This window comes from Lynx rufus, unplaced genomic scaffold, assembly GCF_022079265.1.
Source record: "Lynx rufus isolate CCGP_SWC_20201006 ecotype Redwood Valley unplaced genomic scaffold, mLynRuf1.p SCAF_1, whole genome shotgun sequence".
NCBI classification, from domain to species: domain Eukaryota; kingdom Metazoa; phylum Chordata; class Mammalia; order Carnivora; family Felidae; genus Lynx; species Lynx rufus.
In genome coordinates this window covers 136,948,247-136,963,526 of record NW_025814823.1, presented here as the reverse complement: position 1 = coordinate 136,963,526, position 15,280 = coordinate 136,948,247, and the positions used below count along the sequence as shown (strand labels likewise).

Genomic DNA, 15,280 nt, shown 5'->3' with positions numbered 1-15,280 from the left:
CGGGAGTGGCTGCTTTGGAAGTGACGTGAGCCTGCTAATGCTTCTCAAGCACACTACCCTTCCCTTGTTCCCACAAATAGAGATGAGAGACATGACTGGAAGAAATACTGGGGCAAAGACAGTCTTTTTTGTTAACTAATTTTTCTAATTAAATGCAGGCATACTGGAAGAGGAAGGAAGATATAGGAAATAAATGGCTTTATTGCAGATAATGAAGTAAGACTTGAATTTCTAAACCACGAGACCTACTCTAACTACATTTCCTTTTGTGATTAAGTTACTTGCTTGGCTAATGAGGAAATACAGTGGACAATGTATCTCTGGGTTTTAGCAAGACGTTTAATAAGATCTCTGAACAGTGTGATAGCAGAATTAGATGGATTTGAAGTCAGTCATAAATCCTGCTGCTTAGTGTCAACCTGGACAGAGGTCTATGATGGGCTGCCCTAGGGCTCATCTATGTCCTGGTGAGCACTGACATGGATAAAAATGGTGAAGACATGCTTATCAAATCTGTAGGTGGCCTGCAAATGGGAGGCATAGTAAAATGTGGGATGGCAGAACTAAAACATTTACAAAAGCCCTTGACATTGGGATGATGATGGCTAAGTCAACTCTAACAGGATGGCATTCTAAAGGGATAAATGCAGGGTCCAATAAACCAGCTGCATGAAGTACAGGATTGGAAAATGCGACTTAACAACAACGCTCATGAAAAAGACTCAGGGATTTTAGCTGACAGTAAAATGGATTGATCATAAAGCTAAAGAAGCTTAAACTTCAAGGCTTTTTACTGGCATGGTCCCCTCCCAAAGCCCCGTACTTAACTGTGTATTGATAATCTTGTTTTCTTTTTCTTAAGGGGAGCCCCCAATTTATGTAAATGACAGCACTCCTTAAAGCCTGCATTCCCTCCCCACTGACATTTGATTAGGATGTTGACAGTCAAAAGTTACTTTCAGACTTAAAAGATGATTACATTGAAAACTACAGAAATCACTGACACACAATCCTAATCCGGTTAGTGACCCTTGTAGTACAGTGTCCAGTATGAGTCATGGCATTTTACAGAAATTAGACTAAAACCAAATGAACAAGCCAACTGAAATGGCTGGCTCCTTCTCCTTGGCCATGACCTCTAAATGCTAGACTAGAGCCCCTTTCTCTTCTAATATGCTTCTGTCTCTAGATCACTTCATCTGGTTTATAATATGCTGATGGCTTACACATATCTCCAGCTCAGCTCTGAGTTCCTTGAGCCCTCAACTCATGTATCCAATTGTCTCATAATGCCAAGGCACTGAAACATGACCAAGACAACTCCTGAATTTCTCCCATATCCATCTCATCCTGCCACCAGGTTTGGTTGAGAGTGACCAGAGAATGTAAGAAACTTTTACTATCTTCTTTTATGAAGAACAGTGTGCAGATCTGAAAATAATTATTCTGAAAGAAAAAAAAAAAAACTGGCAGTGTTGGTGAAGGGTGTCAGAGACATCACCAGGTGGAAAAGGGAGCACATTCCTTCCTTGAAGATACAGTGAGACAAATAAGGAAAAACTCACTAAGAGACAGACTGAAAAATGTCCCAGGAGATGTGATTTCACATCCTCGGATTTCAGGGAGGAATGGGTCAGCCAGATGACTGTTCTATCTGTAAGTTCTGGTTTTGTAGTTGACTTCCAATGACTAAGAATCCCAAAACCTGAAGCTCAAAATGTACTGATAATTATATTTTTCAGTCCATTTATTTTTAGCTATTCTTATTCTTAAAAAACTGCAGTTTTTTTTTGTTTTTCCTAAATGGTGTTTCTGGTTTCTGTGGAGTGACTAGTATCTATCAAGGACTGGATAAATGTAACAAAACTAAACACCAGTGACCTTCACGGTCGCTTTGTTACTGACTCATTCTGAACTCAAACCCTTTTTCCAAGGCCATAGTAGGCAATCATGGTGACCATTGGTCTAGTCCAGCGATTTCCAATCATGCAGGCTAAACTCTAGTAGCCTTAGAGGTGGACAGATAACAAGCTCTGGAGAAAGATGGGGCAAAAGCCTTCATTTTCAAGTGGTAAAGATGGTAAGGTAAAGGGGCCATGAGTGTACCCTGGGGCCCCTTCTTGCTGTGGGGAGCCAGGGCTGTCTGCCTCAGAACCCAGCTGACATCACACCTTCTGAAAGCCAGGGCTTTAAATGTTAAGTGAAATGTTCCTTTTCACAGTTTTTTATTCCCCCAGTGGGGGGAGAGTGAAACACTGTTATGTCACCTGGCCAGAGCTTTCACAAAGCCTCCGGGCAAGCCAAACAAAGCCGGGAGGTTTATTTACCGCTCTTGCCGGCGATGACAGGTACACAGGGACCTCTCTGTGAACCCCAGGGTTAAAGAAGCTTAAATGCAGAAAGACAGATGGCCCTTTGCAACACGCGGGAGATAGAGGGGCCAGCATCTCAGGAAGTTCTCAGGAAGATGGTTTCAAATGGACACAGAGACTCCTTCCGTGCACACATCCCTCAACCCCTCCATGTTGAAACCTGTCATCCACTATGGCCAGGTCCCAACCTGCTAAGCTGGTGGCCCTGAAGTGTCTAACTACTATAAACAAAGAAACAAAGTGAAAGAGGCAGTTTTTTTGGAAAGAGAATTTTCCCAGCCAAAATAAATTCTCCAGCAGAAATAACCAAATTAAACTCTTCAATCTGATTTTACCAGATACCACTAATGTCCTATAGTATTTAACACCTCACCTGTATCATCACCGAATAAGATTTATTTATTTGAAATATTAATGCCCAGGTTTAGTCCAGCGACCTTAACCATCTTTTTCTTGGGGCATGGATATGCCCCATTTTCCTACTTGCCTTCCTTTCTTGAGCCCTGCCTTTGTTGGGCTGTTCAAACATTGGGACCAGGCATGAAGAGTAAGACCAATCAGAAATAATTAGACCAGGAAAAGTAAATACAAATTTGAAAAGAGATCAGGGCAGTTAAATCCTACCAAAAGTCCAAGAGATCTTTGGAGTAGTCTCTCAGAGAAGATGAAACCTGGGTTTTCTTTTTGGCTCTGTCATTCCAGTTTTCTCCATCATTTTTGCCATCTAAACCCCCTCCACTGGTATCTCCAGCACATTAAGAATGGTACCAATCCATTATAGATGGGTGCTCTAAATTCTTTTGGTGATGAGTCACAGAACTGTCATATGTCATATCATGCAGTTTTACTTATTTGAAAGGTGAGACATTCCCTCCCCTTCTCCCAGCTCCACCCAGTGCTTTCAAAGTGGAGCCTAAGGCTACAACTGTAACCAAACAACTGTAAAGCTTAGATATTTCTAGACAGGAGCCCACCTCTTGATCGGTGAAAATCTCTATGAAATTCTGGAAGGAGAAAGAGCCGGACTGGAGAATGAGCTCTCCGGTATTTTCAAAGCACTGTCCTGTCAGCACGAGCAGCTTGTGTCGAGCAGCATCAGTGATCATTAAGCGCACCTGAAACAAAGCACAGGGAGCAAGACGTGAGCCATATCCAACGCCACCATCCCACTTTCAGGACAGCATCCCACTTTCAGGACAGGGCTGGCCCAGGTAGGGCTTGAAATCTATTACCAATGAAACTCATTCATTTTCCCTAGGGAACTGGACAGAGCCAACGACTATGGTCATCAGCTTGCCCAGGAATGCCATTTTCCATGTTTGCGATGGCCAAGCCAGCCGTGGTAGTTGACTTTCTCCCCCTAGTTTCCTTGCCTTTCTCAAAGCAGTCTATACAGTTGGCAATCATTTCCTCCACAGCTGTGTCTGCTAGCAGCACACAGCCTGTGAGACTTGGGGATATCTCACAGGTTGAGTCACCAAGTATAGTCCAGATCCCCTGACTGCTGCTTCAGGAAGCACAGGTTCCCAATGAGGGTCCCAAGTCAGGCCCTCCCTTACAGGACCCCTTTCCTTCCAAGCCATACACCAAAAGCTCATCTCCAAATGCCAGCTCCAGTGGGATCAGCAAGGTGCCTGACATTGAACATAAACAAAAGGCTGCAGCAAATGGGAATCTTTTAAAGAGAATCGTAAGTGGTTTGCACTCTGTTCTTTAAGTGGCAGGAAGCCAGCCTGTCCTTCAGCAGACATGCTGCTCCAAGCACCAAGGTATTCGTTCTGATCACAGCTCAGTTCAGCACAAATTGCCAGGCAGCATGCTAGACACCAAGGGAGGGATACAAAAGTAAACAGGATATGACCCATGGCCCCCAAGAACCCTAAGCTCTGATTAAGGAAACACACATGGGCTGAAGTAACTGTTCCAGCCCCATGTGCTCTACAAGCAAGCCTGAATTCCTTAAAGAAAGTCCTCATTTTTCCTTTTCCATTTCAAGTTGTCTTTACTTCCTGATTCTGTTAGTCACAGAGAGACTACTACCCTGCTATGTGCCTCAACCTTGTGCCTTGATGGACCGTCAAACAGGTCCTGCTGATCTGGAGCCAGTGGAAGTGGGATGAAAACAGTCTACATAGGAGCACCTGGGTGGCTCAGTTGGTTAAGCATCCAACTCTAGATCTCGACTCAGGTGATGATCTCAGTTTGTGAGTTCGAGCCCCACATCGGGCTCTGTGCTGACAGTGTGGAGCCTGCTTGGGATTCTCTCTCTCCCTCTCTCTCTGCTCCTCCCTGCTTATTCTCTCTCTCTCTGTCAAATAAATAAATAATCTTAAAAAAAAAAAAAAGAAAGAAATAGTCTACATAATGAGAGCCAAAAAGTAGAAGCAACCCAACGTCCATCAACTGATGAATGGATAAACAAAATGTGGTACATCCATGCAGTAGGATAGTATTTAGCCATAAAAAAGAAATGAAAAACTGATACATGCTACAATATGGTGACTCTTGAAGACATTATGCTGAGTGAAATAAGCCATACAGAATATGGTATGATTCCATTATCCAAAATACTCAGAAAAGGCAAATCCACCGAGGCAAAAAGTAAATTGGTGCTTGCTGGCAAGTGGGAAGAATAGGGATTGTTGGCTAATGGGTTTGGGACTGTTGAGGGGCGACAGACATGTTTTGGAATAGACAGCGATGACAAGCACACAACTTTGTGAATATACTAAAAACCAATGAATTGCACACTTTAAAAGATGGATTTTGTGGTATGTGGATTATTTCTCAAATTTTAAAAATAGGCTCAAAGCATGAGCAGAAGAGATGCTGTGGATAATGAAGGCCCCCCAGGGACTATGGCAACTTTAACATCCAAGAAGCAACCCAATCTCAAAAGTACTAAACTGTAATAAAAGAAGTGGGAAATGGAGATATATCAATTCCTCTGGCCTGGAGGGGGCCAGGGATTCTTGGCTTCAGCCAAGTTCTTATCTTCCAGTAGTCTCTGAAATACCCAGCTATTCTTTTTGGCAACGATTTCGAATGATAGTAATAATAATATTAATAAGAACAACCAACATTTATATTTCAGTGGTTACACACTCTGTTTTAAGCGTTTGATACTTCTAATCACAACACGATAAGTGCTGTTGTGACCTCCATTTCACAAAGATGGAAACTGAGACAAAAAGACAATAAATAATCTTCCCCAAGGCCACCAGCTAAAAAGTGGCAGAACCCAGGGAGTCTGGCACCAAAGGCTATACTCCTGATAGCCATGTATCCTCCTTTCAGTGGTGATTAGAGGGGGAGCAGAATGGCTCGAAGGGGGTTTGCCTCAAGATACCATTTTTCTTCAAATTTGTGTGCTGAATGTCCTGGTTTGAGGGCTTGTAGTCTATTTCCCTCTGCTACATCCCAGCCAGACACTATCCCGGCAGCACACCCTCCATAAATACCCAAGATTTCATAACTCCCTGCCTATACAAAGTATTCTAGTTCTGGCTAGCATCTTCCACCTTGCCCTCATCGGGAAGGGCAGTCTGGCATGGTAATCAGATACAGAACCAGCCGCTGACTGGGGGTAAAGAACTTCTCCTCTCCTGCGTCCTTCTTCTGCCCCACCCGCCCCTGCCCTTCCAATATGGTGGTCTCTGTCCACCGCGTGAGGCCCTGCCCCAGACCCCGCAGAGCCAGATGCTTACCTCAGTGCTGACTGCTTCATCTGAAGGGTTGATCAGGACCACTGTTTCTAAAACGTCACTTCGGTGATGAAGGATCTTTTGTCCTAGAGACACAAAAACACAGACAAAAGGGGAGACCTTTAGCTTTTCCAGATTAAAACTGCCCTGCTGGCTGCAGGGACAGCAGAGACTCTGCTGGGCACGCAGCCCTGAGACTCTCCACGCAATCTTGGGAAACACAATTGGTGTTCCTACACAAGGGCACGGACCCTGCAGGTTCCTCCCAGAGTTGGGTACGGGTGTCTGGGGCTCCTCATGCTCGCACAACCCTCGAGTTTTCAGGGTTGCCCGCCAAGCTGCCTCAGCGCGTTAATGGCGGTTTTCATCTGAGACGAGGGGTGGATGCCAGGAAAACTCAACGGGGCTCTTGACATTTCCTTTCTCATGGTAATTGGGGATGTTTCTCCGCATCAGCCTTTCTTCTGGTGAGAATGGTGCGGAGATTAATTAGGAGCCCGATTGTGAGATGAATGACATCCAGAAACCCCAGCTAACAATTACCCAACAACCAGAATGGCTGTCTGAGGCAGGCTTACAGGCTGTTGGAGTATTCGTTAATTAATTCACTTGCTCATAGAAAAGTGGGGAAACTGTGAGCAAATGAAGAGTGGAGAACAACTCTCCGGCCGGACAGAGTGGTCAAACTGCCTGTAAAGACAAGCAAAGTTGATGGAGAAAAACAAAGCAAGGTGTTGCAGGGGTGAAGGAGCCTAAGGAGGACTGAAATCTTAGAGGGCTTCTGGTTCCACATCACTGATTTCCCACACCTTAAAGGTTTTAGGGGCATCTGGGTGTTGGAAACCATCTCCAGTCGAAGTAGACTGAGGCCTGTAGATGACCTTCTATGTATACTCTCCCCTTTCCTGGACAATTAGACAACAAGTGACCAGGTAGATGTGTGGCCACAGTGGGCTATATATGCTCTATCAGTTGATGAGGAAGAGAAAAGAGTGGTGTTCCCTCAGACATATGGAGGGGAGACATGTCGTTGGAGGGTAGACAAGAATATGTCTGCTGCTTGGAAGTATAAGGAAACTTGGGTGACAAGACAGAATGGAGTGAAATCTGGGGGAAATAAACACCAAAGGAGAGGAATACAAGAATAGAGAATGATCAAAAAGCAACTGCTTTCCAGAAAAATAGCTGGGCAGTTCTTGAAAAAGCTAAAATAGAATTACTATACGATCTAGCAATTTCACTCCGAGGTAGATTGAAAGCAGGGACTTGAACAGATACTTGTATGCCAATGTTCACTGCAGCATTATTACAAGAACCAAAAGGTGGAGACAACCCAAATATCCACCTATGGATGACTGGATAAACAAAAAATGGTATATCTAGGCAATGGAATATTACTCAGGCATAAAAAGGAATGGAGTTCCAATGTGTGCAACAACATGGAAGAACCTTGGAATAAGTATGCGGAGTGAAGTAAGTCAGAACAAAAGGACAAATACTATATGATTCCACTTACATGAAATATCTAGAATAGGTTAATTCATAGGGTCAGAGAGCAGATCAGAGGTTATCAGAAGCTGGGAGAGAAGGAATGGGGAGTTACTACTTAATAGGCACAGAGTTTCTCTTTGGGGTGACAAAAAAGCTTTGGAGATACAGGTGATGTCGCACAACATTATAAATGTAACTAGTGCCACTGAATTGTACATTTAAAAATGGTTAAACTGGCAAATTTTGTGTTTTGCCAAAATTATGTATTTTACCAAAACTTAAAATTAATAGTACACCCAAAACTGTTGAACAGTTTCCAAATGCACAGTACACTTTAAATGGATGAACTGTATGACATGTGAATTGTACCTCAAGAAACCAGTCTAGGGTCCACAGGGATTTTCTTCCTTTATATCATGAAGGACCAGAAGTCCTATAGAAACAAACATACTGAAATACCGCCATCACATCATCAAACCCATTCTCCTCCATTGTCTTCTTTCCCAAGAGCTAATATCTCTCAATAAACCCTTCATTAGAAATAGAAGAAGCCCAAGCTAAACAATAATGATGTCAGTCTAAGGTCTAAGCACCTCACCAGTACTAACTCATTTAATCGCCTGGAGGGCTCTTTGACAGAGGTACTGTGATTGTCCCCTTTTACTGCTGAGGACAAAGAAGTCTGCAAAGGAGCACTAACTAGTCCCAGGTCACGCAACTAGGGAGTGTTCGAGTGAGGACCTACACCTGGTGCACCTGGCTGTACAGCCCCCAGCTGCCCCGCTCTGTGGGGTTGGCAACTGGAAGCAGGATTTGGAAAAACAGGCGCGGCAGAACAGTAAGCACCAGGGGAGAGTTAGGGGAAAAGCCAAGGGAGTAATAGCACGGATGTGCTTCAAGAAGCAAGAAGCCAGAAAGCATTCACAGATTATTGGCAAAAAGCGAAAAAAAAGTCAAAGGTGGCAGAGTACCGACACATTAAAAAAAGAGGGTGAAAAAAAGTGTGTGGTATCCTACTCCAAATGCCTGAAAATGAAGAAACCCCAAAACAGAACAATGGCACACAGTTCGAGCAGACGAAGGACTGAGCTTCGAGAAAAATAAATTTAAGCCATGGGAAAGAATGCTTATTATGAATGCCAAAATCTATAATTTGTTGGGCATTGTTTTTTTGGCTTGGTTGTTTTTGCTTTGGACAGCCATATGCACTTAACGCTAAAGCAAAAGAACATCAAATTGAATAAGCAAATGATAGAATGACAATCAGCAAAACCCAGAAAACCACCCCCTTTCTAGGTCCTTTCATCAGTGGCCTCCTTGAAACAAAGACTGTGGGGGAGGTTCAAAAGCACAGAGCTGAGACAAAATCAAGCAAAAGCCGAAGACCAAGGAGAAATGAATGGTCATTTCCTTGATCATACTTTTGACGTGACTATTTCCGACACACAAAGCCGTGCGCAGGGAGCACAATGCCACGGTAGAACTGCAGTCCTGGCTCTATCCTGTAGGAACCCACAAAGGGAGGCCTGAGCGAGGTACACACAAGCGGCTTCCTCCCCAAGAGATGGTAAAGGAATCAGAGCCCCTTTCTTTCCAAAGCGATCTATGCAGTGCCCAATTCTGCTAACCGCAGCTTCCAAACGCACATCTAAGCAACCATAGCCCAGGGCGGTCCGAGCTTCGCCCACTCAAGCAGGTCCTTCCCCAGACACACAGCAAGGACCCTGCTTCCCAGGCGTTCCCTGGCAGAGGGCTTCTTACCAACCACGAGCAGCTCTCTTCCTCCTTGGCTTCCTCACTTGCAGCCCCAACAAATGCCATGTGACAGCGCCGGTTACCTCTACTCCCTCCAAGTCAATTTTCAGACCTGTTTGCTCAGGAATTCAACTAACGATGTACTTTCTGTCCATCTTTGGAAAGACTGAAGGCAGTGACACAGACGTGCACCAAGATGCCATGGCTGCTCCTTCAACAAAAGCCTTTTTATAGGATTGGATTTGAATGAAGGAGGGGATTTAGAGAGAGAGAGAGAGAGAGGGAGAGAAGCTTCAAGGTCTTGTCACAGCCAGACTGCTGGACAGATTCTTTCCCTGGACGATGTAACCAGGGGCTGGGCCTTGCTGGCATCTGGCGAGCGCAGGGGCTGCCGAAGGGGCTGGAGCCCCATGCCCCCGCCCCGGCACACCCCCCCCACCCCCCCCCCCCCAGTGGAACGCCAGCTCTCCCGGGCGGCAGGCGGCCGGGATGCTTGCAAAGTTGCATATTTGGGGAATGTTTCACACTGGGAAACAGGCCAGGCATTCTGAAGGAGAGGCCACCACCCTCGCCTGCAAAGGTCTCATTCAATTGCCTCAGAAAAGAAGTTCCCAGGAAAGAAAGACAACCTGGTTGCGGCCTCTCTCTCTCTCTACCATTATAGTCTGCCTTCCCCAGAAACTGCTCACAGCCAAACCATTAGGCAGCCCCCGTGAATAGTCAACTCTCCTCAGCATCGATCTGAGGGAAGCAAAAGCAGGGGCTTGAGATGGAATGACTGTGTTGCTTATTGCTTTGATAAGAAAAAAGCCTTTTGAGGGATTCCCCACAAAACTCACTGTAATTGTGAGGGCTCGATCCTGGGGTGAATGGGGCAGGGACTGTTGTATGACAAAAAAGAAGTCTGTAAAACCAAAAGAGGATGGCCCGGGGGACCCCTGAAGCAGCAGGGTCCTTGCAGACAATGAGACCTCTGTCCGTACACTCCCAAAGGCTATCTTTGAGACTCACATAAGCCTGTAATTTTCAGTTATTGCTGGGACTTTATTCAGTCATTCCAAGTCTGACAGATTATTTCAATCTATGCATTTTTAAGGTTGGGCTGTTTTAGTGGTTTACGGTTTACTATATCCAGGAGACTCTGAAATCTCTGAAAGCAAAATGTTATTCTCTAAGTATATAACTTGTAGGATGCTTATAGTCTCTTCTCCACAGAGTTTAATATCCATCTAAACACACACATACAGGCTCCTTCCTGGTTTCTGAACAGGTTGACCATGACAGAATTCACTAGCACCCACTACCCACCAATCCCTATAAGACTTGGAACCTTCTCTCTCACACCCAGCTGAGCCTTCTCTCCCAGACATATCCCACACATAAGTCCTAGAACACACTGGCCTAGCAGTGACACCGTCCCAGCTGGGACCAGAGCAAGACCCCCAACAGTCTCAGCGCAGACAGGCAGCTGCTTAATGAAAGAGCCCTGCGCAAGGGAGAGAATGCCAGATCCAAAGTCAGAGAAGCACTAAGAGGAGGAGGGAGCCCCTGATGAAAATAACAACCAGCGATGATGAAACCTTTCAGATCGCCCATAAGAGGGCAATCGCTCTGTATGTCTTGAGCCTGAACGTTTAATTTTCATCTCCATTAATGATCACCATGCAGAACTTTATTTCTACCACTTCCTTTTCCTGAAAAATGAACACTTTGCAAGCATCATCTAGAAATGCAAGTCACAGAAAATAAAGAAAGCCTCAATATCTATTCAGTATGGAAGGAAGAAAATGAGAAGGGTCATGACTAACTGGTGCAAATGCACTGGTGACCAGGAGAGAGAGTCAGGGCCAAGGCCTCCAGGAAGACAAAGAGCCCTCGCACCCACCCACCTCTGCCCCTCATTCCCCCCTCTCCACCCCCTCACTCCTCCTGCCTCATCCCCAGGTGAAAACCAGAGGGAATTCTTTTTGGAAATGGAATTTGATATTGTGATTCAGCACTAGAAAAACTTCCAATTTGAAGAAGCAGAATCTTAAAAAGGATTAAAGAAGATTCTAGAGTTAGAAAGGGAAAGCCTGGGGTAAAGGACTGGGATTATTTAGCCAAAAGCAAGGGCTGGGAGATCAAGAAAAGGCCACAGGCACAGGATGTCTTGATGTTAAAGTCTGTTTTCATTGGAGGGAGAAAAGAAAAAAAGAAAGGAGGGAGGCAGGGAGGAAGGAAGGAAAGAGAAAATAAAAGCAATGACTTCTCCGAGTCTACCTCCTCACCGAAGTGGATTTTCCAAGAGAAAACCTCTCACCTCCAACCCCCACGAGCAAAAAACATTCCCCAGGGTAAAGTTTAGCTAAACGGGTGAAATCAAGAAATGAATGGTACTCAGTGCAGGAACTAAAAATTATTTCCCGATGGGTCTGCCAGCAGCTTTTAATAACAGCTTTTTATTTGGAATAACATCCAGGCCTCCTTTCTGCAGGAATCCACAGGATAATGCAAAGCAACTATGCTAAGAGCGGGGGAAGTCTGAAGAGAGAGAGAGAGCTGGTATGGAGAGAGGGGAGATGCCTGCATCAGCAAAGGTCTTGTGAATCATCTTTCCTTCTCTATCCTTTGCAGCTAACCCCCAGCCCTGGTGGGAACTTGGCTCCTGGGCTCCCTTCTCAGAGGGAGGCAAGCCAGGAAGCCTCCAAGCAGCAGAGGCCCATTCTCAGCAGCCTTTGTTCGTTCTCCCTGTGTTCCCTCTATCCCACCTCATCATGTCTAAGAAAGAAAAAGAGAAAGAGAAAAAAGGGGGTGGACATGGGTTACACAGTCACGGTGCTTCTGTGAGGCTACAGGCAGCCATGTCTTTCCCAGGGGCCCCAGCGTGAGGGCTCAGAACTGGATGCAGGAAGGCTGAGGAGCCCGACCTAACAGCCACCCCGTTCCCTGAAATAAGGAAGAAATCCCCTGAGACATGAGGGAGAACGTGACCACGAGGGAGGCTAGATAGCTCAGCTCCTGGTTCCTGCCACCGCGACGCCTTTAGAAAAAACAGAGGTGCTAGGAGGCTTGGTACCTCCTGATGACACGGTCCCCAAAGATCAACAATGTCAGCACAGGACACAGAAAGCCAGGCATAGCCAGGAGCCCACACAGCTTCCCTCCCAGGGAAGTAAAACTCCTGATGTTGGAAGGAGTCCGATTTCCCAGGGGCCTTCACACATCAAAAGCAACTCATTCATCATTCACCTTTGTCAGCTCACATAGCTCTCAGCCTCACCCCCCTTCGCGATCCACCTCTGTCCAAAAGAAAGGTCTTCAAGTTGTGACGCCAAGAGTCTCCTTGAACACACAGCCTGGGTCAGCCACTGGTCAGCCAGTGCCTGCTGACTCCCTCGCCCCTCGGCAGGCACGCTGGCCTCCCACACGCACCCTGAGACTCACTCCCTCTTTGTTTCTGCTGCACAGTTGGAGCCCAGTTCTCTCCCACCTTTCCCCTGATATTCCTGGAAATGGCGTTTCTTTTCAGTTGGAAGTAAACTTGTTTGTCTCTGCTTCTGTTTCACCTCTGATGTATGTTCCTGCAAGTCACATCGCTCTCCGAATGTTGAGGGTCCACTTGTTTTAAGAGAGTAAGAACTTGAATTCCATTATAAACGCGTTCAGGACACTTCATAAACCATTGCTTTTAATTTAAACACGTTGATCATTGCTTGGGAATTAGACAGCTTTTTAAGGATTTTACTTTCGACATCTTTTGTGTGATACAGAATTTAGTTATCATAGAATCTGAGAATATACCGGTTTTCCTCTACATTTCCTGGATTTAGCTCTTCTTGCTTGTTGTCATTTGGTTTAGTTTTTCATGGGTCTACCAGTCTTTCCACCCTATCCTTCTCTCGGGTTCTGCACTGTCTTCTGCTCTATGTTTTCCCCACCATTAGCCACCCAGATAAGCAAATAAGGGATGCCTCCTGGACCCCGGAGGCTTTCTCCTCGTCCTAAACACGTTCCCTGCATGCAGATGCAGATGTAGCCTTAGCAACAGGCCGGCCAGCAGGCCCTGCTCCTGGTGGCAGAGGGAGCCTCATCTTGCACCCCCTCCTGTTCCAGCCGCTGGGGAACTGCTCATACTGGGGCACAGGCCTGGTGGGGGATGGGGACGCCAGGCAGCAACAGCCCCGATCCCTTCTGTAGGGTTCTCATCGTACTACCCTCTTTCCCAATCCTCTCTACAGCATTGTTCTCCTCCCAAATCCCATTCTTCTAGGGTCTCCTCTCCCCTCTTCCCCTTTTTTAAAGGCCTCAAGGGAGAGGAATGAAAATCCAGGCTACGAAGGGTTACAAGTGGGAGAGAGTGGAAGAAAGTAATTGGGTTCGTTTTTCTTCTAATCTATTTTATGGCCTAGCTGAAAGAAGTAGAAAGTACCATAGACGGTGTGGATGAAGGCCTGGCTACCTGGAGAACAGCTAAGGAAAAACAGCAACACCAACGTGGGCACCAGCTAAGGGAGAGACGACAACCAGAAAGTTGTTTCTTCAACGAGGTAGATTTTAGAATGCTACAAATGGAGGGGGAAAAAAAAAAAAAGGCACCGCTAGCGAAGGGCTATATATTACCTGTCAGGGGAGCCAACTCCAACTGTCAGCAAAAACAGAGATCCACATCTATCTAGTACTTTCCCGTTTACAGAGCACTTTCCTCTGGTTTGCATTTAAAACTTGATGATGGTGTTTCAGGCCTATGAACCGGGTCGTCTGGGCCAGGGCAAGGTGGGAGGTCCCAGTGCCCTGTTCCCCAAACGAAACTTGCTGCAGACAAAGAAAAATACGTATGCTCCTCATGCTCAAGAAAGAAATGCCTTCTGCCTTTAAAATTCAAGGAGTCCAGCAGCCAAGGAGAGAGCCTGTGACAAGAACTTGTCACTCCTATGGCATAAGAAATCAGAATTTCCTCATCTCACAGAACTAGAAGGGGGGGTGCCTGAAGGAGCTCTGGTGACAATTCCATGCCCCCCACTATCTTCAAAGATGAAAAAGACAAGCCTCAGGGGTGAACTGTGGCCTGATCATAGGTGAGTGACTACTGCATTTGTATGGCTGCCAAAGGCAATTCCTATGCCTGCCCCAGATAGTTCTATTTGGGAATAGGTGCTAAAATACTAAGAGCACTACCTTTCATTTGTGATGCACTGCATGGTTTATAAAACCTTTTTTTTTTTCATGTTTGTTTATTTTTGAGAGAGAAAGAGTGCAGCAGGGGAGAGACAGAGAGGGGGGACAGAGGATCCAAGCAGGCTCCACGTGGACAGTAGCGAGCCCAATGTGGGGCTTCACCCACCAACCCACGAGATCATGACCTGAGCCAAAGTCGGATGCTTACCCAACTGAGCCACCCAAGTGCCCCTATAAAATCTTTTGACTTGCATGTTACCTCGGTGTATCACAAAGATTGTTATTATTATTCTTTCTCTACAAACACAGAAATTGAAGTTCGTGGGGCAGGCTGTTTTAGTAAGAGCCACCTGCCTTGTCCAGCAACACAGGAATAAAATAAGCTATAAAACTAGGTGTTAAATCTAGCCCATTCGACTTCTGATCCCACTCTTGCCATTGCCCCTCAATGCTTCTCAGATTGTCTTAGGAGTTTACAAGGTCTAAATCCTAATTTTTTAAAAATAAGATTTGCCTGGGGCGCCTGGGTGGCACAGTTGGTGAAGCGTCCAACTCGGTTTCAGCTCAGGTCGTGATCTCATAGTTCATGAGTGTGGCCCCTGCGTGGGGCTCTGTGCTGACAGTGCGGAGCCTGCTTGGGATTCTGTCTCCCTCTCTCTCTGCCCCTCCCCTGCTCTCTCTCTCTCTCTAAAATAGACATTTAAAAAATTAAAAAATAATATTAAGATGTGTTTGAGATACATTTGCCTTAGGATATTATAGAATACTCCCTGCATTTGGGATATAGGTTTGGGAATTCTT

At 45.7% G+C, this 15,280-nt stretch overlaps 1 protein-coding gene across 1 annotated transcript in view; it reads right to left on the bottom strand.

The window, feature by feature from the left end:
- Window positions 1-15,280, bottom strand: part of MAP1B (microtubule associated protein 1B) — a 96,504-nt gene that overhangs the window by 18,878 nt on the left and 62,346 nt on the right. Inside the window, exons 3-4 of the mRNA XM_047068085.1 lie at window positions 6,080-6,162; window positions 3,347-3,487 (exon numbers count right to left, since the gene is read on the bottom strand). Coding sequence (XP_046924041.1) covers window positions 3,347-3,487; window positions 6,080-6,162 — 224 coding nt within the window. The remainder of the gene's footprint in view (window positions 1-3,346; window positions 3,488-6,079; window positions 6,163-15,280) is intronic.